The following is a 23,396-nucleotide window of genomic DNA, read 5'->3' as shown; positions in this document are numbered from 1 at the left end:
CTATGATCAGCAAAATCTTATTCTTCGTATTGTTTCTTGGGGAGAGACTTCAGACTCCAATACAGATAGATGGTGTGCATTTACTATCACATTTGTTCAGCGCCATGATGTAGAAATGCATTGAGAGATTTTTTTAGGGAACAATGGCCATGTCACCTTATCACTTTCCAGCAAAAGACAATCAAGTTTTCGATGCCAAAAGCGAGGGTGGCTGATACGGCCAAACACTCAGTGCATCGAGCACTTCTACTTATTTTCGTCCTCTCAAGATAAATGCGTTACAGCTTTATTGTTGGATTTTTTTATTTGAGTTCAGTGTTTCCGACAGCAAAACCTAGCCGTGCTGTGAATCATAAACTGCGCGTGCAGAAGAGGAGAGCCGGCTTTCTTTCCCTTCGTTTCTATTTGTTGGCCAACATAATGCGGGGCGGGCGAGTAAGTGAACAATCGCCCTCACTTGAGCTGTGGCGTACGAGCCATCAAATTTCCACTGGATTTGTTCTCTATAAATGAAACCCTAAAACCAACCAAATGTCTCACCCACCAAGAAACGACGTTCAAGAAGAAGCAAATGCTGAGGGAAGATGAGTAACAGATCGTTGATGTTTGTGAGCTCTCTGGTATTGAGCTTCTGTGCAGTTACAATCAAGGCTCAGTTGACGGCTACTTTCTATCAGAGTTCGTGTCCAAACGTCTCTACTATTGTGCGAGGGGTTGTCCAGAAAGGAATAATTAGTGAAACACGAATGGCCGCCTCTCTTCTCCGACTGCACTTCCATGATTGCTTCGTCAACGTAAGTCTGTATTTTGTTTCAGGGTAAAGAGAGCAGCGACTTGTTGCTCTTCTTCGAATTTTCAGATATTTTTGGAATAGGTACCTTTATGTCGATTGCAGATTTTGGTCGTAGATCAGACCAAGATCTCATAATCTGATTAGAGGTTAATGGTTGGTAACTAATATTTAACATGCATAGGCTTATTAATATTGTGGGTTATATATGTTTACGGTTAAATTTAAACAAGTACTAAATTTAATGGTGGGAATATACAGCCTAGGCTAGGAAATATGTATCGCCTCCGTCACTAAAGAGGACAAACAATTAAGGTTATACATATTTCTTGGTCTATAAGCTTATTAATGAAGTAAGATTGTTTATGTTGATAGTTAGTTTTAGTACTTGTTTAAATTTAAGAGTGGACATATATAAGTATTAAATTTAATGGTGGGCATATGCAATCTGAGCTTATAGACTATGAAATATGTATTTATAGGTTCGGGGTATGGTTGTATATGTTTATAGTTACCCAACAGCATTAATAGTCCTATGTCTTATTAAATATTGGTTGCAGTGTATATACTCATAATAACATATTTATATAAATTCAATATAATTAGATTTTTTAGTTAATAATCATTTTTCTCTTAATTTTTTTACTAATCACATAGAAAAATAAAAGCTAATTAAAAATAATTAAATATTTAATAATATTAATTGTAAAATATATTTTTCACAATTTTAACTAGTTATATATCATATTTTATTTTTTACTGATCACATATAAAAATAAGAGCCAACTAAAAATAATTAAATACTTAATAATATTAACGGTAAAATATGTCTTTCACAATTTTAACTAGTCATATATCATATCATATAAGCTAGTGAGAGCAATTTAATTTAATTATTAATTTAAGTGTGTAAATTAATTATTATTATGATAAAGTTTTGAGTTTTGGTTTTTTTCTATAATTAATATCATGAAAGAGTTATGTAACCCTTTTAATATATAGATTTCAAAATTAAAATTTGTAATTTCAAATTATTCTTACTAATTTTTAAATAATATATATATATATATATATATATATATATATATATATAATTAAAAAACAATTATAATAATCATTAATATAGAAATAACTAATTAATACATTAATTTAAAAACAATAATTAAATACTTATACATTCGTTATAAGAAATCTTTAGAAATAACTAATTAATACATTAATTTAAAAACAGTAATTAAATACTTATTCATTCATTAGAAGAAAATCATTTTCGGAATTTAAATTAAGCTTATCATTTATATTAATGAGTTGTCAACGTAGTGTCTCGTCCATGACTTTGCCACTTTTCCCTCCAGTTGTCCAATTGGTCAATCTGATTAAGCATGCACAGGTATGAACAGTGTAGTGAAAATTTTTTAAGTTTTGTAGTGGGTATATTTTTTTCATTTTGTTAGAAATGAGGTAATGGAGTAAGTAATATTTGTTGGTATTTTATGAAATTTGTATAATCTAAATGATTATATGGATTTTTTTAATAAAAATATATCTATTTATATATTATTTTAATTATAATTTTATTAAAAATTATTTAAAATTATTAAATATTTATAAAAAATAAATTACTTGTATTTATAATTAATTTGTTTTCAATTTTGTTAGAAATAAGATAATGTGATAAACAGTGATGGTTAGTATTTTATGAAATTTGTATAATTTAATGTGTCATAGAGATTTTTTTAGGAAGATAAATTTATCTATATATTTTAAATAGCATAAAATCACAATTATATTAAAAATTTTATTTTTAAATTTTAATTAAAATTGTTGAAAATTCTAAAAAATAAACTATCTATTATGAATGTATTTATAATTAAATTTAATTTGATATAAAATTATCCAAATTTGACAATATAATTTTGATAATAATTTTATATAATTTAATAATCTTAAAAGTTGTGAATCGTTGAGGTAGCAAATTAGCCTACACTTTCAAAAATAGTAAACCAAATTTTTTAAAAAAATCTAATAGTAGAGTGTGTGAATCATGTATGTTTTACATGGTGGAAATAGATTTCAGTACCATCAAAAACCCTTGGAACATCCAAAATCTTGAAATTTGACAATTGTAAACTAGATTTACAAACATAGTGTCTGAATCATGTATGTTTTAGATAGTGGAAATGGATTCAGTACCATCAAAAACCCTTGGAATATATAAAATCTTGAAATTTGAGAGTTGTAAATTAAATTTACAAACACTTCTATTAGATTTTATGAAAATCTTGCCAAAATTTCTATAATTTTTAAATCTAATTAAATTACAATTTTTTAAATCATTAAACATTTAAATAAGATAAACTTAGTAACGTGTTTATATATATATATATATATGGAAAGTCCGCTTTCTCGCACCTCACTCGTGATCTCACTCGTGATCGAATCTCAGATGTTGCGCTGCGCGGCAGCCTATTATGTATCAATTGAACGTGTATATCGATATGATTGTGATTAATATGATAGATCTGACGTTTGTACATAATGTATATATTATATATTGGACCTAATACAACAACTTTCTTAAAAGGACTTTGCCCCCCATTCTTTTAAAAAAATATATACCCAAAAACCCTACATTACACTCCTTTATGAATCTTGCCGTCGTTTGCAATGAGATGCAGGGCTGCGATGGGTCAATTCTGCTGGATGATAATGCTACATTTACGGGAGAAAAGACAGCCGGCCCTAATAATAATTCAGTACGAGGATTTGAGGTGATAGACGCCGCTAAGGCAGCTTTGGAAAACGCATGCTCCCAGACCGTGTCCTGCGCTGATATCGTTGCTATTGCAGCTCGCGACTCTGTGTTTCTAGTATGTACAAATTTCATTACAATTTCTCCGCCACATATACATATTTCCTGTATAAAAATCTTCAACCTTTCATTTTTACCTGTAGAGCGGAGGCCCATTCTGGAAAGTTCTCCTAGGGAGAAGGGATGGCACAACTGCCAACCAGACTGGGGCGAACGTGGGCCTTCCAGCACCCTTTGACCCAGTCACGACAATTATCAAGAAATTTACAAATGTCGGCCTCAGCGCTACAGATGTTGTGCCCCTCTCAGGTGAACATTTAATGTGGTAATTGGTGTGTAGGGTAATTTGATTACAGATTTTAGAATATTTAGAAAATATGATATATTTCTTAGTTTTATTTATGTTTTGTTTTTTTTCATCTATTAAATAAGTGATTTGTAAGGCAGTTTGATTGTAGATTTTAGAATATTTAGGAAAATTGATTCTAGTGAAGTCAAATAGTAAAAAAAAAATTGTTTTTTCAGAAAGAAAGTAGTTTTTAGTTGCATTTTTTGAAAAGTTTTTTGTTTTATTTTCTATCTAATTTGTCTAGAATCCAGTAAGATTCACTGAAATCACAAGTTTGATAAGTGAATTCTTCACGATCAAAATGCCCCAAATATTTTTGAAGATGCTGAATCAATATATGCAATGAAAAAACCAATTTAAACTCAATATACAATTTTTTCCACAAATTTCTGAAAAAAATTAACAAAAAAACTCTAAAAAATCTCACTTACTACTCCAAACATTTGTTCATTATATTTTCAAAAGTTAAAATATATGAAAATATGTACAACAGTGAAGTTAAATAGTTATTTTAACTTGTGTTCATCAAATTTCCAGTGTTTTGAAATATGCGATCCACATAAGAATGACATTAACTAACTCAATTTTGAAAATATTATGAAATCAAATATATAAAAGTGATGAAAATTTTGACATCACTTTTATTTATTCAATTTTAAATATTCTTTGAATCTACAAAATAAAAATACTAATTGGATCTTTCATTTTTATTTTTATGTACACTTATCCCTGCCATAATTATATCATAACATTGCAGGAGGTCACACAATTGGGCGCGCCCGATGCACCACATTCAATAACCGCTTATTCGATTTCAATACTACCGGTAGCCCAGACTCGACCATTGATCCGACGTTCCTCTCCGATCTTCAAGCCCTTTGCCCAGTAACAGGAGATAACAATACGCTAGCAGCTCTCGATAGAAAGTCCAAGGACTGGTTCGACAACAACTATTTCAAGGAGTTGAAGAATAATAGTGGGCTTCTACAGTCTGATCAAGAACTTTATGCCACCGATGCTTCAACCAAGTCTCTCGTAGACACTTACATCAGCAGTCAAAGTACCTTCTTTCAGGATTTTGTTACATCCATGATAAGGATGGGGAATATCAGTCCGCTCACTGGCACTGCTGGTCAGATTCGTACAAACTGCAGAGTTGTAAATTAAGAACTTCCACTAATTGGAGGAATTAAATCCTCTACTCCTTCCACTATCTCTGTTTTATGGGTTGACTAAGTAGATTACTTATATTATCAGATTGTATTGTCTATCTTGTTATCCAGTGATGTTGTTATCCGATTTTATTGTCTATGTTGTTATCCAGTGATGTTGTTATCCACTAATGTTGTTGTTGTTGTTCTTGGTAATTTTGCTACGATATTATTCAGTAATGTTATTGCGGTTGCTATACTTACTTATAAGGTAGGGTTTTAGAATTCGGTAGAAAAGTATGCAATTCAATTGATCTCATTACAAGTATCGCATCCTTGTGTAAGACCCCTGGATAGTGTTGCATGGCTTTTTATTGGTATTGATAAAGTTTATCGTTAACATTTCAAAAGTTCAATAACAAATAAGCCAATCTAAACTATGCACATTTGTATACATGATTTAATTTATTTTAACATCACAATTCACTTTAGTTTAATTTAATTTTATGTTTATTCTGAGTATCACAAATATATATTTATATATTATATTTGATTATAGTAATATCCATATTTACCAAAAGTGCATGGCTTATAGACATAAACTTTAAGACCTTGTTGTTGCCGCCCTTGTCTTTCCCTATGCCATAGCCTATGTTGTTGATTCGGCTGAAATTCAAACTAATGACTATGGGTGCCGATCTTGAACAGGCTCTGTATCAATATGTGAACCTATATTTACTTACCATTGTTGTGGGGATTTTGTAATAAAATAATTATCAATATCTATCCATGTTCTATGGTTAATCTTTGTCAGTGTGTTGATTTTTTTCACCGGATGTTTTTGTCCGGGATGGGTTAAACCTTTTTAAAATAACTAAATGTTTTATCCATATAATTTTAGAAATGGAAATTAACGCAAGAAACCCTAATGTTGGCCATAATTGATAGTTGTATTAGAATGTTGAAATCAGGGTGTAAATGTATATACATTTATTGATATTCAATAAAAATCTATCCTTTTATGGTAAGAATAATATTACACATTATAAGGCATCACTCAATTTATAGAAGTACTAAACAATATAATGTAAATAAAATATATTCTAAATAGAGTATAATAATTTCATAATGTAAATAATATATAGTAATTTTGTTTTTTTTTTCATATAGATAATAATTTTTAGAATTTATAGTTTTTATTTTTCTTTTCAATAAGTTTAGAGAATGTGCAATCACAATAAGGATTGTTATTAATTTTTGAGTTAATATGGTGCTTTTTTATAGTCAATATGATAATTCTAGTCAATTTTTGAGTTAATAAGGTGCTTTTCGTATAGTCAATATGATAATTCTAGTCATAATTTAAGTTACGATTCATGCTTTAAAAGAGAAAATACATTTTCTTTTTTTACTTGAATTTAGTTGAAATAATGCAAATAGAGTAAAATAATTTTATTTCCCTTCTTTAAAAAGTAAGAATTTTTAGAATTTACTATTTTATTTTCCTTTCCATAAGAATTTTTAGAATTTATTATTTTATTTTCCTTTCCATCTAGAGCTTTAAGTATAAAAATCATATTCTTTTTCATAATACGTATCATTTTTTTACAAATTTTATATTATCGGTGGCATAAAGTTCTTGATCAGACTGTAGAACCCAGACACTTTCATTTATGAACAAATTGTTAATTATGGAAGACAGATGCTAGCATAAACCCACACCTACAGTATGCATTCATTCTACACTCATTGATTGAACTTGTAATTTTGCTTTTCTACTCCAAACACAAAGCCAAAACAGGAAGTATTAGGAAAATAAATGTGTATAATAAAATTTTCCAACCACACACACAATTAATTTTGACAGTCTATTACAAAACCATCTTAAAATACAAATAAAAAATAAAAGGGTGCATACCTGGATCCCATCTCATGTTCTCTTCTCTTCTCTTTAGCATCATCCTCCCTCCTAAGCCCAGCAAACTAGAGCTAGAGCCAGCCTCCTCTCCCTCTCCCTGGCCCTCTAGACCCAGGCTGAAAAAAGAAAACCAAAACCAAAACAAAAAAATCAACACTAAAACTGAAAGCAAAACCAAAAACCCCAAAAGAAAACTAAAAACAAAACCAAAAACCCAAAAAAAAGAAACAGAGGCACAGGCAGAAACATGAAACAATTATTCAATTACGCATGGCCATGCTTGAAAAAAAAAGAAAAAGAAATAGAAAACAAGTCAAGGCATCTAATAAATCCCAACTTCTCTGCAGCTCTGCTTTGTTCTTCTGCCGACCTAAAAAGCCCCCACCATGTCCAATCTTCTGCTCCCTCAACTCACAAATTCCTTCCATGGGTCCCCGGATTTTGAAGCAAGCTCCACTCATAGCGTCCAGTGGATGGGAATGGGAATACCGGATTTTGAAGCAAGCTCCACTCATAGCGTCCAGTGGATGGGAATGGGAATACAGATAGAACAAGGAAAACACAATCTCAAATGCCGCACCTCTCAAATCTCGCGCTCCACTGTGCATTTATTTCACAATGCAATGCCCCAGCCTCGCCTCACCTCACCTGCACAACCTCCCTCCCAAATGCGGCCCGCGTACACTAATGATACGATATCGGATGAGATTATATGTTACGGATTTTGGAATCCGTCAAGCTGGCATGCGTAAATATTTTGGAATCCGTGAGGCGGTTCGAAATGTGGCCGTTGAATTTGAAATAGGAATTCACCAACACTTCCCTCCAGCCATACACCCACATATATGTGTATTAATTAATTAATTTTAAGGGCTTCTATCGAAATTCCATTCCTTTATGTGCCCCCTTCAACTGAGGTTTTGCTCAGTGAAAGAACACCACTGCCACTGTGTTCCATTTGCTTGTTTACCAACCAACTATCAAAATTTTTCATTGTTCCTCAAAATCTCTCGGTCTCTTCCTCAAAGATTTCCAAACATTTATATTATTATTATTATTAGTGAATGAACACTTTTATTTATTTAGTTATTTTTCCTAAATATTTTAAAAGGACAAGTGATGGATATTAATGTTTTAATTTTATACTAATGAATGAATGAAAGATGTTATTTGTCCTAGGTTTAGGTCTTGTCTAGATAGTTAAAAGGGATAAACCATGTATAGTAATGTTCTAATTTCTTCTTTAATTATTATTATTTATTCACTAATATTATAAAGTTAGAAATTGTTGGTTTACTTCTTTATGGATATTACCAACTTAAAAAATACAATATCAAATGGTTGGTTTAATAGAATAGCCTAATTATTGTATTGGTGCGAGACTTGCATATACTCGGAATATTTGTTTACATCATCAAGTTTAGTCAATTCCAACAAAATTTTCACTTGCACATTAGTTCACTTCGCTCAATATGTTTCTTTAACAAATGCCAAAAAGGATTACAAGGACCAAACTACCCGTTCTCTAATAATATCATTGGAAATGCTAACAAACTCCACTTGATCCAATAATCTAACCATGTTTTCATATCCACCTTCATACATAGCCTTGTGCCTTTCCTACCTACTCACCTTATCTCTCAAGGCACCACGTGATTTATCTCACATCACATACAACCATCTAGCTGCATTTACAACAACATCTCTATTATTTTTGTACAAACTTAGAAGACAAAATATTAGAAAAATGCATACATTGCTAGTCTATTGTGAAACATCTATTTTTGTCTTCTTTCAAACATAATACTTTTTTTCACTAACTCTAATAACATCCACACCAATACCAATTTTATCATTGATACACATTCTCTTTCATGGGGATGGCATCGCAGCACTAACAATCACCATGACTCGATGAGTGTCTGGCTTCTACAGTCTGATCAAGAACTTTACAAATTTTATATTAAGAATTTTACAAATTTGTTCATAAATGAAACTGTCTGGCTTCTACAGTCTGATCAAGAACTTTATGCCACCGATGCTTCAACCAAGTCTCTCGTAGACACTTACATCAGCAGTCAAAGTACCTTCTTTCAGGATTTTGTTACATCCATGATAAGGATGGGGAATATCAGCCCGCTCACTGGCACTGCTGGTCAGATTCGTACAAACTGCAGAGTTGTAAATTAAGAACTTCCACTAATTGGAGGAATTAAATCCTCTACTCATTCCACTATCTCTGTTTTATGGGTTGACTAAGTAGATTACTTATATTATCAGATTGTATTGTCTATCTTGTTATCCGATTTTATTGTCTATCTTGTTATCCAGTGATGTTGTTATCCCCTAATGTTGTTGTTGTTCTTGGTAATTTTGCTACGATATTATTCAGTAATGTTATTGCAGTTGCTATACTTACTTATAAGGTAGGGTTTTAGAATTCGGTAGAAAAGTATGCAATTCAATTGATCTCATTACAAGTATCGCATCCATGTGTAAGACCCCTGAATAGTGTTGCATGGCTTTTTATTGGTATTGATAAAGTTTATCGTTAACATTTCAAAAGTTCAATAACAAATAAGCCAATCTAAACTATGCACATTTGTATACATGATTTAATTTATTTTAACATCACAAATTCACTTTAGTTTAATTTAATTTTATGTTTATTCTGAGTATCGCAAATCTATATTTATATATTATATTTGATTATAGTAATATCCATATTTACCAAAAGTGCATGGCTTATAAACATAAACTTTAAGACCTTGTTGTTGCCGCCCTTGTCTTTCCCTCTTTCCCTCTGCCATAGCCTATGTTGTTGATTCGACTGAAATTCAAACTAATGATTATGGGTGCCGATCTTGAACAGGCTCTGTATCAATATGTCAACCTATATCTACTTACCATTGTTGTTGGGATTTTGTAATAAAATAATTTATCAGTATCTATCCATGTTCTATGGTTAATCTTTGTCAGTGTGTTGATTTTTTTCACCCGATGTTTTTGTCCGGGATGGGTTAAACCTTTTTAAAATAACTCAATGTTTTATCCATATAGTTTTAGAAATGGAAATTAACGCAAGAAACCCTAATGCTGGCAATAATTGATAGTTGTATTAGAATGTTGAAATCAGGATGTAAATGTATATACATTTATTGATATTCAATAAAAATCTATCTTTTTATGGTAAGAATAATATTACACATTATAAGGCACCACCCAATTTATAGAAGTACTAAACAATATAATGTAAATAAAATATATTCTGAATAGAGTATAATAATTTCATAATGTAAATAATATAGTAATTTTGTTTTTTTTTTTCATATAGATAATAATTTTTAGAATTTATAGTTTTTATTTTTCTTTTCAATAAGTTTAGAGAATGTGCAATCACAATAAGGATTGTTATTAATTTTTGAGTTAATTAGGTGCTTTTTGTATAGTCAATATGATAATTCTAGTCATAATTTAAGTTACGATTCCTGTTTTGAAAGAGAAAATACATTTTCTTTTTTGACTTGAATTTAGTTGAAATAATGTAAATAGAGTAAAATAATCTTATTTCCCTTCTTTAAAAAGTAAGAATTTTTAGAATTTACTATTTTATTTTCCTTTCTATAAGAATTTTTAGAATTTATTATTTTATTTTCCTTTCCATCTAGAGCTTTAAGTATAAAAATCATATTCTTTTTCATAATACGTATCATTTTTTTACAAATTTATGAGAAACTAATTTGAGTTATATACCTTGTAGAGGTGTTCAAAATGGAAACAAATTCTAGTTCTTGAAGTGCAAGATCAAGATTTTTTTTCCTTTTTTCTTTTGATTTAGATTGGAGTATAACTGGAGGTAACAATGTGGCTTGGATTAAATCAAATAGATATAATGAGTTTGTTGTTGGGGAGAGTGACACATTTCTTTTCCCATAATATACTGCTTCTAGTGTAAAAGTTATCGAACAATAAAATAAATATTATTGTTATAGGTGAGTACACCTAAGATTTCCTAAAGAGTATAGGAAACCAAATATCCATGTTAGATGATGGCTACATTAATTTTATACTAGATGCCTCTATCTTGATTTAAAATCATTGTTGTAAATCTAGAAGAATGATGAATGGTTTTGAGTAGAGTTAGTGATTTAGTGAGTTGAATGTTTTTTTATGGTGTCTAAACAATCTTAAATTTTTCCTGACCCTTTGTTACAAGGATTAACGGATAGGCAATGCAAGATAACCACAACACAAATCTATAGTAAAACTTAGCAAGACCTAGTAAGTTGTAGATCTCTTTTAGTGTCTTTAAGTATGACCAATCACAAATAATTTGGATCATGGATGTGTTTAAATGCTTTCCATGATCATATATAATGTACCATGAATAATGGCTCTATTGCATATTAGATGAACACTTCCCAAAATTGGAATGTAGCTTTTGTTCATGACAGAATATACTTAGTAATTGTTAATTATTATTCATTTGATATTTTCATGTTTGGTTGAAGATGAGGATGTCATCTAAGTAGATGACCATAAAATGGGTAGTGAATGGACATAGAATATCATCCATTAATATCATGAACATTGTTGACACATTAGTGAAGCTAGAGAAAATGAATAATCGCTTAAAGTGACCTTCACTATATTTGAAACTTGTCTCCTATGCACTAGTTTTCTCAATCTATATATGATGATAACCTAATATAAGATCATTTTTCATAGAAAATAATAAAAAAAATAACACCTTTGAGCTAATTAAGAAAATAATTTATATGGGATATCAAGTATTGACTCTTAAGTATGATTTTATTCAAGAATCTATAGCTAATAAAGAGTTACCATGTACCATTATTCTTCTAAACTAGTAAAAATGGGCTCTTGTAAGGTAAATAATTTGGTTTAATGTGGCACTTTTGTATTATCTATTAAATCAAGGGCTTAATATCATTATTCTACATAATAAAGCATCCATACATAGGTTCAATTACCATAGGGGTTCTTATTATCATATCAATTACTACCAAAAGAAAATTATTTTAGGGGTAGTAGGAGGGGGAAGGGTCCTTTATGGCCTTGATGGACAAAAGGAAGTAGAATACTCATGGGGATTTAGAAAAATGGCCAATAATCTTGATGAAGCTCATGCTCTCCTTCAATGAATCCAGTTAGCAAAAGTGAACCAGATCTCAACCCTCACTATGATAGGAGACTCTCTCCTCTTGATAAAACATTTGGTGATTTTTTATCTAATAGAAAAAGCATCAGGACACCTTGTGAAAAGATTCAAGGCAGTAATGAAAGGATTGAATGATGTCTCCTTTCTTCATGTGCTCCAAGAACTCAATAAAATGGAAAACAAATGTGCCAATGAAGGTTTCTAGCTAGAGATGGGAACCCTGGTGGTCAATGAGCAATCCACGTATGCACAAGTCCCTTAAAAAGGACTATGAATCTCATACAAATCAAAATAAATATAAAGTATTTGTGGGACGATGAATTGGATGCTTTATGATAGCAAGATGAGGACTTGAAGAAGCACATTGAGGATTGAAAGACTCAGTTGAGGAATATGGAACACTGCTAGTTAGCCTCAACAAGTTCCAACTCTCCAATGCCAGTTAAGTCCTTTGACTTAAACAATCCTTCTGAATGCATGGGTAGCCTTGTTATCATGTCAAATTAAAGGACATATGGCATGTAAATTTTGTATGTTGAGAAATCAATTTTTTAAGTTTTTTACCTACAAACCACCATTTTTTTAATAGTATATGAACTATGGTTGAAATAGAAGTAGTAAGAATAGTCAAGAATGAAGATTGGGAAAAAAATAAAAACACAAGAATTGCATCTTTGGGTAATTTAGCTACATCTCCTGCACAAATTTTAATACAAAAATTCTCTCTCTATATATATATATATATATATATAAAACTGGTTTGAAACCATGGCCTTAACAATCGGTACCATTGCAAGAAAAACTTTAAAACAACCTCCAAATTGAAAAGTAATTCTATTAATAGCATCATATTTTTTTATACTTAAATTTATAACATTTTTTAAACTTAAGCCTTAATAAATTATACCATTGCAACCAAACAAATAGAATAAAATTAAAAAATTTAAAAGAAAAGAAGAATAAAAAAAAATTTTGGAAAAGAGGAAAATATGTATTAAAGAGAAAAAGTAATGTTGATGCAAATCTATGATCTTAAAGATTCTGCAAGTCATTACAAGTGTTTGTCTTCACATCATTTTCTTCATCTATACGAGTGTCACATGGTTTTTCCATCATGAGCTTTGACGAAATTGAAAGAAAAAGGGATATATGTATGTGTGTTTCGTGTGAAAGAAAATTCCTCCACTAAGCTCTTAGCTCTTCTCCCTATGTTGCACTAATAAGTTCAATATATATCCCCTTAGCATCATAATTCTTATGTAACAATAATAGTGACCTTCTTTCTCATTAATGTTGTCCTCCTTTTAAAGAAAGGGTGTCTTAATGAAAAGAATGGTGTTTCTTCTTCAAATTGCTTATATCAGTATAGCTTGGCTCTTGTCATTACAAGATGAATTGGTATTTTTTTGTGCTATCCTCATTGTCATCAAAACCTAAGTTATCGGTTCCTCTCCCATGTGCCTAAGTTTTCTGGACTTTATGTATTCTAAATCTTAATAATCTTTTGGCCCCCTTTAAGTATGTATTTCAATATTTTCACAGTTAATAAAAGCTAATATTATCTTTGAAATCATTTACATGTTTACTATGAACAAGGTTATGCAAAAACAATAGTGGCCTCCTTCCTCATTAATGTTGTCCTCCTTTTAAGGCAAGGGCTTCTTAATGAAAAGAATGGTCCTTCTTCTTCAAGCCCCTTCTATCATTATAACTTGGCTCCTATCTTTACCAAACAAATTGGTGTTTTCCTGCACTGTTCTCATTGTCATCAAAATCTAAGTTATTGGGTTTCAGCCTTTATATATTCCACGCTTTACTCATTATTTTCTTATTTTATATGAATTCAAAATAAAATGTGCCCCTTTGGAGTATGTATTTCAATATTGTCAGCGTTCATAAAGACTCATATTATATTTGAATTCATTTACATGTTTACCACGAGAACCGTTCATAAAGACTCATGTTATCTTTGAAGTCATTTACATTGTTTACTACTTCATATTATCTTTGAAGTCATTTACATGTTTACCACTGGCAACATTAAAACGTATATGTTTAGACACATCGCAAGTTCATACAGAATGATAGTATCTTTGAAATCATTTACATGTTTACTACTGGCAACCTTAGAAGGTATATGTTTAAACACATCGATTATGAAGTCATTTACATGTTTACTACTGGAAACATTAAAACGTATATGTTTAGACACATCGCAAATTCATACAAACTTATAGTATCTTTGAATTCATTTACATGTTTACTATTGGCAACATTAAAAGGTATATGTTTAGACACATTGCTTATGAAGTCATTTACATGTTTACTACTGGTAACATTAAAACATATATGTTTGGACACATCGCAAGGTATATGTTTAGACACATCGCATATAATGTCATTTACATGTTTACTACTGGCAACATTAAAACGTATATGTTTAGACACATTGCAATTTCATACAGACTCATAGTATCTTTGAAGTCATTTACATGTTTACTACTGGCAACATTAAAAGGTATATGTTTAGACTCATCGCTTATGAAGTCATTTACATGTTTACTACTGGCAACATTAAAACGTATATGTTTGGACACATCGCAACTTCATACAGACTCATAGTATCTTTGAAATCATTTACATGTTTACTACTGGCAACATTAAAAGGTATATGTTTAGACACATCGATTATGAAGTCATTTACATGTTTACTATTGGCAACATTAAAAGGTATAAACACATCGCTTTTACTACTAGCAACATTAAAACGCTAATGTTTGGACACATCGCAAGATATATGTTTAGACACATCGCTTATAAAGTCATTTACATGTTTACTACTGGAAACATTAAAACGTATATGTTTAGACACATCACAAGTTCATACAAACTCATATTATCTTTAAAGTCATTTACATGTTTATTATTGTCAACATTAAAAGAAAATATATGTTTAGACTCATCGCTTATGATGTCATTTACATGTATAGTATCTTTGAAGTCATTTACATGTTTACCATGGGCAACATTAAAAAGCATCGCAATTTCGGCCAGACCCATAATATCTTTGAATTGGCAACATTAAAAAGTATAGCAATTTCGGCCAGACCCATAATATCTTTGAAGTCATTTACATGTATGGTATCTTTGAAGTCATTTACATGTTTGCCACGGGTAAAATTAAAATTGTATCGCAATTTCTGCCACCCAGCACCAAATGTCCTGCAGAGTTGACACGCCAACATAAGTACGCTGCTATATTTAGAAATTATATAGCAAGTACTATGTCAACTATACAAGGCCCTTTTATTGAACGCATGCGGGATAAATATTTGCATAATGAAGCAAAAGATACGATTGTATATGACTTTCCATTATGAAAATTCCAAAGTTAAAGCCTCCAAGCGAGACCAGAGGACTGTCAAATAACATAAGCATAAATAACAATTATCTATTGTGCTACGCACCAAGGAAAGTCGCCTCCAATGGAAGGAGAATTGCCCCATTTCCACGGCCTGCAGATTGGAAGCATTTTTGTACCAAGTGAACCTAACAGAGAATGACGAGGTCCCATCTGCCATTCAAACTAATTTTGTTGGAAATGATGTTCAGTATGATGTAATTCAAGGTGACAGTGATTCACTGCGAGGTGCAAGACTACCGACTCATTGTTAAGGCTTGAAGGCGCCGCAAGATTCCAAACTGTAAGGCCTCCGGGCGATTGTGCGATGGGTGCCGGGCAAAGTCACTGTGCACGAGGGTGTGGGCGGGCGCGCGGGCGCACGACGGGCGCATGATGGGCGCGCACAAAACGACAATGCGACGGGGCTGCGGAAGAAATGCGACGATACCGTGGAGGAAATGCGACGAAAGGCACGACACTTAGAAATGTGGCTAAGTGTGGAGCGAAGTATATATGCGTTGGATTGAAGCTTGCAAGCCGACTTGCAAGAGAACCTTATGGGGGCGCATGTTAGTGGTTTTGGGGGTCGGCCAAGGGGCTGCACACCCCATGTAAACCCACATAGGAAGCATATATATAAGTGGAGCTTAGAGCTCATTTCATCATCTCATTCACTCTTCACATCTTCACTCAAGACAAGAGGACAAGTGCGCAGTTAAGGAAGGAGCTGCGCATATCTCATGCGCACTGCCTTAAGGAGATCGTACACTTGGTTGAGGTCTTGTGATCAGGTCGAAGGTTGGGCAAGTGTGCCCGGGGTGGATTCTGAAGTATGGTTTTGTGCAGGACTTGGTGAAGAGGATTAAGTGGCTCGGGTGAGCACTACTCTTTGTGCAAGGGTGCACATGTATTGTAAAAGGCAGGGTTGCCTCTCTTTGTAATATTTGGCTAAGTGTAGACTTGGTTTGGCAAGGCACACTTGTACATTGTAAAACTGATATTCTTAATATATTGTCGGGCAGACTCACATTACGGGGAGTTGCCCCTCCCCTTTATACTTGTTGCAATTGTTGTTGTTCTTGGTATAATTGCATGATGATAATGAATGAGTATGGGCTTCATTAAGTATAAAGGATAATTGCAAGTTTACTTGGTTGCAAAACACAAGCTAAGTAATGTTAATGTGAAAGTAGGCATAGTCCACGAATGTTAGTATTGGTGAAAAGAAAGCGTTCGGTGGTGCCGCACCTTGCTATAAGCGGTTGGAAGACTACCGCAGGTGTAGAGGCGTGACACAAACAATTGCAAATAGACAAAATGCCACTGAAAGAGTGTAAACACATGGATTTCTTGCGTCTCCGCCATTATTTAATGGATGCCAAACCCACACATAACAGATGACGAAATGTCGACAAATTTTTTTTTGTTGTTGATGGCGCTACGAACCAACCAATCTAAACTTGAAGCTAAAGTTGGCACTACGTAACAGAGTTCACATGTCATGCATTGCGACTTATATAGTGTGATAAGAAGGCAATTTAGAAATAGGAGCCACGATGATAGCTATTATTATGGCCATTGAAACTCTGGAAGGAATGTTGCTTTTCAAACATTTTGACCTAAACTCACAACGACAAACAACACCATCAAGAAGGGAAATTATATCATTTCGACAACTTACATCGATTTTAGATTTATTTTTGCATTCGCTGATATCAAAGGAGATTGTCATAGAGTTTAACAAAGAATAGATATTTATATGAACATGTTCCTATCCTTAGAGCTTTGTATATGGGCCTTGTTGGTTGCTCCAATGAACATACGATATTGGCTCATTTCCAAATTGATTTTATGTGTGTATAGTGCACTGAGATTTCCTATGTTGCAATTATGCTTCATTTCAATTCATTATCTTCATTTTTTTTAATGAACTCATATCCATAAGAGTGGATGTTAAATGCATGGATGGACGAAAAATTTGTCGGGCTATATAATCACAAAAGTAGTTGATATATTTGTGAGCACTGTTATCTTTGCATTGGTTTTTGGAAGGAAAGACTAAATTCATTGTCATATACTTCATACACATTTAATATATAATAAAAGTTGCAGGTATTAAATAAAAAGTGAATAAAAAATGAGAACAATTGAGGTCAAAAGACAGAAAAAGAAAAAGCATCAAAGAAAAATGAAGGTTGGAACAAATATATATCTAACTAAATACAAATTCCTCAAATATATATTGAAGGAAAACATTAAAATTATGAGACTGACGCAACGATCGAGGACAGTTTCCAAATGAATAAAACGAATGCTACCATCAGGCTTTCATTTGATGACCAGTTCAACAATGATTGAGACCATTCACTTTTCTTAGGAGATCTATAAAAAGAAAGGAACTGCTTGAAATAGGAGATTCCCTCTTCCATATCAAGATGCTTTCTCTGTGTGAGTGAGAACGACCAATAGTAAGGTTTTCTTTGTTTTATTCTTAGTTTCTTTCTTTTTTGCAAATAATTTTTGCTTGTGTGATGTTAATGCCATAGGAATATCTTAGATATCAGTGAAAGTATGGAATTGATAAAAAAATATTTCATAGGAATCAAATTGGAAAATGAAAGATGAAACTTATTGAAAAAGGAAGAAACAAAAATGGTTAGTGGATCATGTGGATAAATAAATGGGTGAAAATGTGATGTTTTCTCACAAGTGTTCAAAAGTGAGGAAAGAATGGAATAAAATATGATCTATACTCAATAATAATGGCATAAAGTGAAACTTTTTTTTAGGGAGTTTATTTGACAAGCCTGTGAAAATGTAAAGTAAATGTGAATGAAAGGTCGCTTGTTCAAATACCTGTGATTATGACCCATGGTCGTGTTTTGGGGGTGGCATGTTTCACTTAGGTGGTTATAGTGGTAGCAGTCAGAATCAACCCCATGTTACACGAGTATGAGGAAAGCCTAGTTGTTAATTCCTCTAAAACAAAAACAAAAAATCCATAAAGTGCAATAGATTTAGAGATTATGAGAACAATAATGGAACACTACAATGAAGTACATATGTTGAGCTTAAGGCACATGATTTACATTTCAAACGCAAAAATTATGAGTACAAATTTGACTAAACATATAAATCAGACTAGAATGTTAATTAACATAAAAATTTAAATGCACATGAGAGAACTTAAAGAAAAAAAATAAACAAGTGCACAACATAAAGATTCACATACCACAGATTGTTCTTACACTAGTAACCCTTAACCAAGAAAACCCTCAAATATTGTGTTCCACTATTATATTCTCAACCAAATATCAAAACCATAATATAATGAATGTCAACCTTTGTTCGCACCTAAGACCAATGTGCTCATATATCACCTCAATCTCCATTGATCATTATTATTCATCGGCTCATCATCTCTCATCAATGTTATTATACAAAAGGTGATCATCTACTAAAATTCACTAGGTGGCTTGAAAAATGTCATCTTAGCATGAGTTTTACACATTAAAGTCACTTTCAACTAAGGAAATAGCCTCACAAACCACTTGTTTTAAGTTAATTCCATTAATTTACCCATTTATATAAGAATAAACCATAAATTGTTTAATTTTATGTTAGTTTCATAATTTTACCCATTTATGTGAAGATAATATGATTATTTTCACTCATTTTATTCCTTCTCATGAAAATAATTTGTTAAATCATTTATTTATGAATCATTTCTAACTATTTCACCTCCCAATTATAAATAATATAGTAAATCATTTAATTATTAATTTTTTTACCAATTCAAAGGGAAATAATCTAATAAAGCATTTAGTTTTGAATTTTTTTATTAATTAATTCAAAAAAACAATATTTTTGAGTTGGTTATTCATAATAAAGGTCATTTACAATAAGTTTTTAACTTTTACTCTGATACTAAAATACCAAAATTAGTTATATCTTCATTTCGTCTTTAAAAAATTACTTTTTACTATTTAGCCTATTCATATCTACTTATTATTTTGTTATAAATAAGAGAGGTTTTCTTTGTATTCACCATGACCATTTTCATCATCTAATATTTGATCTTAGAACGCTTAAGATCTTCTCACTAGTTGAGCTTAACCATTTTATTTTTATTTTTATTTTATTTCTTGATTATCCTTTAGAGAAAGGGACAATTTGCTTGTAGGTATAAGATTCACCATGAACCTTCCCAAGGGGGAGGTCTAACAAGATAAACTAAGAGGCCTCTCCAAAGATGTTATTAATAAATGTCATTCATTTTGGGGTAAATTGGAGTTCTATTATTCATTTCATGATTTATGTTTTTGACGATTCTCTACAATAATTATATTCATATTTGTAGTTATAAAAACATATTAAAATAACCAATAGACTCTAGGGTTTGAATCATTTAATCCCCATATTTGTTTGTTGGACTATTTGCAACCCATAGTAGTGATTTCTCCTAACATTTAATGCAGGAAATTTCCAACAATCAACCTTACAACATGCTTTGTTTATAGGAATTAAAATCCCTAATTTATATATCCTTGAATTAGTATAGGTGGTTAACGATCACTGATCAATATGTTATTTTCATCTTTTATTAGCTTTTGCTCAAGAGAAGGGTTGTGATCAACTCCAAGCATTTGGTGATTTTTAATTGGTCATCAATTGGGTTAATGAAATTCAACAATGTCACATTTTACTCCGTAGCCATATTTTGGAGGATTTATAGAGAATCAAGATTTCTTATATTTCTTTTTTTTCCACTCATATTTTCAGGGATCATAATAGGGAAGAAAATAGATTATCTAAGGAAGGCCTTCAGCTAGATTGGGGGTTTTGTTCTATTGAATAGGTCCTAAATGGTTCTCATTTCCGTTATTTTCACAATCTTTTTATGGACAACTTAGGTGCACAAGCACAGGCATAGCTCATATTTTCTCACTATTCTTTTTCCTTATTTTGATATCATGTTGAAACTATTGTTGTAGCCAATATGGCTAAACTCTATGTTTTTTTTTTAGCATGATTTTGAGTATAACTACTTTGTTTTGTTATGAGCTCTGTGAGAAGGCCACTGAGGGTGGTTGATTTAATTATGAATATATTTTTTGGACAATGTGGTTTTTTCTTCATGGCCATTATTTGGATCGAAGTAGATCCATCATGAATACACACTCAAATGTGTATATACAAAATGTAATTGTATTTAAATTCATAAATAACATTACCTTTTTTTTCTCAAATAAATAAATAAAAATCATTTCTCAAGATCCCAAGGATCTTAGGATTCCTAACTATTTTCTAACCAATTCCAACTATAGTAAATTTCCCTACCACCACCAGTCTTATTTGATTATGTGCATATTACCAACTATGATCCCTTGAACTACTTCAGTTAATTATTGGCTTAACAAAGTTACCAATCAAATGAGAACTACTACCTCAAAACAAGAACTCTAGCAAAAAAAAATGAAAAGTGTTGATGTTGGAATAACGTTTTTTTTTTTTTGGTAAAATTTCAACATTTTTTAAAATAGAAGTAAAAGACAATTTTTTTGCGCAAAAAACACCTCAAAAAAAAAAGTGTTGATGGCGGAATAACATATTATTTTTTGGGGTAAATTTTCAACATTTTTTAATAATGATGTTAAAGATAAAATATCATGACTCCGAAAAACCTTAAAGTTTTAAAAAAATTTAGGCATGGCATTAAAGATAAAATATTATGTCTCTGAAAAGTCTTAAAATTCCATCAATTCTCAGGCATGGCATTAAAGATAAAATATCATGTCTCTGAAAAGCTTTAAAATTGTAACGATTTTCATGCATGACATTAAAGATAAAATATCATGTCTATGAAAAGCTTTAAAATTCCAACAATTTTCAGCCATGGTGTTAAAGAAAAAATATTTTTAATTGTTTTCAACCATAACATTAAAAATAAAATATCATGACTTCGAAAAACCTTAAAGTTTTGACATATTATCAACCATGGAATTACAATGAAAGATCATGATTACAAAAGACCTTAAGTTTTCAACATATTTGAATCATGACATTATGGAAAAAATTTATGACTAAAAAAACTTTAAAATGAACACCTGAATGAAAGAGTCATTATACCAAGAGTAATTTATTTTTTAAATACTAAAAGTATAGTGATTTTAAAATCTCAATCTAAGACAACTTTACACATTGCAGCAAAATTTAAAAATCAACCATTAAATTGACACACAGTGTAGGAGAACTTGACCCATTGTAATCAAAATATAAAGACCAACCATGAAATTGACACATTGTGGGGGCGGAATCGATCCATTATAAAGAAAGCCTTAAAATCAACTATAAATTGACACATAATGGGATTGGATTGCTAATCAATGATTGGCACGGACACTGCAAAATAATAATAACAATAAATAGATATATAAACAAAGGCTACATAATAGCTAGTACCCATTGCTTAGATTGAATATAACTTAGTTAAACTAAAAATTAATAAAGACAAAGGTTTCATCACAAAAATAAAAACAACTAATCAAATGTTGTAGTGTTGAATGTCATTACCAAAAATTAAGAAATATGATTAAGTAATATTTTTTATATTAACATATATACAATTTAATATATATGTGTGTGTGTGTTAAACAGTGTTCCACAGGGACTCGCCCCCCCCCCCAGGGGTCTAGTTTCCTTGGTCCCTTGTGCTTCGGGGACTTGGGGATAGGTAGGGGTCGTTTCCCCATGCTCCCAAAAATGAAGGTACTCAAGGGGATGTGCCAGGGGGTCGCTTCCCTTTCATGAGGGGGCGTTTCTAAAAAGGGGCACGAGGGGGGTCATGAGGGGATGAGGGGGGACGAGAGGGAACGACCATTAAAAATTAAAAGTTTTAAAACATAACTAAAATTTAATTAACTTAAAACTAACCTTTAATTAATTTAATAGGCTCTTAACACTTAAGCATAGGGTTTTGGAATGAGTTTCATTGTTTCAGACTTCAATTTTATGTTATAAATCCACAAGTGTGAACCCTCACACGGTCACAGCTGAGACCTCACACCCTTCGCTCCACTCGAACTCAGAACTCCTCCTGTCGAGCATCCTACGAGCAGCGCTGCAGCAGTTGCCAGTCCACGTCCATGGTCCTTGGACCTTTTTCCTCCGTCGAGCAGCAGTTGCCAGTCCACCAGCGAGCAGCAGTTTCCAAAATTGAAACTTTCAGTCCAGCATTGTTCCAGTGAGCAGCGAGCAGCAGACTGCTATAGGTAAGTACAGAACTGTTAGTAATTTTTATTTTTTTTTTGAATCTGCATTATCTGTAATTGTGTGTTTTATTTTTTTCATTTTTTGTTAATTTTTTGTTAATTTTTTTTTTAATTTAATGTTCAGTGTTTTTCAGTTTTTGTGGTCTGGTATGGTGTAATGTTTATTATGTTTTTCTAATGCAGAATGCGTGATGATAATTTTTTTTTTAATTTGTAATGGCAGAGGAGTTCTGCTTAACCAATATTTTATTTCTTTAGATGGATTTATTGCTTCAAGTTTGTCAAAATTGTCAGTTGGATGAGTCTAATCATTAATGTATTTGATTTCTAAAAAAAAAAATTACAAACTTCAGTTTCACTGTTTTAAATTTTTTAGGCTGTGGTTTCTTTTTTTCATTTCTTTTTTTATTTTATGTTTTGAGTCTTCACTGTGTTTAAAAAAAAAAAGAATTGAATGTTCAGTTTTTGTAAATTTTAATTTTTTTAAATTGTTTATAATTTTTTACTGTATTAACTTCTA

The 23,396-nt window shown here is 31.5% G+C and overlaps 1 protein-coding gene across 1 annotated transcript; it reads left to right on the top strand.

Moving 5' to 3' along the window:
• The first annotated feature begins 532 nt into the window (after positions 1 to 532).
• LOC149238318 (peroxidase A2-like) lies at positions 533 to 5,232 on the top strand. Its single transcript, XM_089366953.1, has 4 exons — positions 533 to 794; positions 3,469 to 3,660; positions 3,746 to 3,911; positions 4,709 to 5,232. The coding sequence occupies exons 1-4, from the start codon at positions 585 to 587 to the stop codon at positions 5,116 to 5,118; spliced, it is 978 nt and encodes a 325-aa protein (XP_089223079.1). The 5' UTR covers positions 533 to 584; the 3' UTR covers positions 5,119 to 5,232.
• Positions 5,233 to 23,396: the final 18,164 nt, after the last annotated feature.

Source organism: Pinus tabuliformis, chromosome 8 (assembly GCF_031772625.1).
Source record: "Pinus tabuliformis cultivar Carrire ecotype Pingquan chromosome 8, CPIR1, whole genome shotgun sequence".
NCBI lineage: Eukaryota > Viridiplantae > Streptophyta > Pinopsida > Pinales > Pinaceae > Pinus > Pinus tabuliformis.
The sequence above is the reverse complement of the archived record's forward strand: the minus strand, read 5'-3'. Positions and strand labels throughout refer to the sequence as shown.

Excerpts from the sequence above, each read along its gene's own strand:
- LOC149238318 (XM_089366953.1), top strand. The coding sequence starts at position 585 with ATGAGTAACAGATCGTTGATGTTTGTGAGCTCTCTGGTATTGAGCTTC. Across the intron at positions 795-3,468 it reads TCCATGATTGCTTCGTCAAC|GGCTGCGATGGGTCAATTCT; the intron begins GTAAGTCTGTAT and ends AATGAGATGCAG. Across the intron at positions 3,661-3,745 it reads CTCGCGACTCTGTGTTTCTA|AGCGGAGGCCCATTCTGGAA; the intron begins GTATGTACAAAT and ends TTTTACCTGTAG.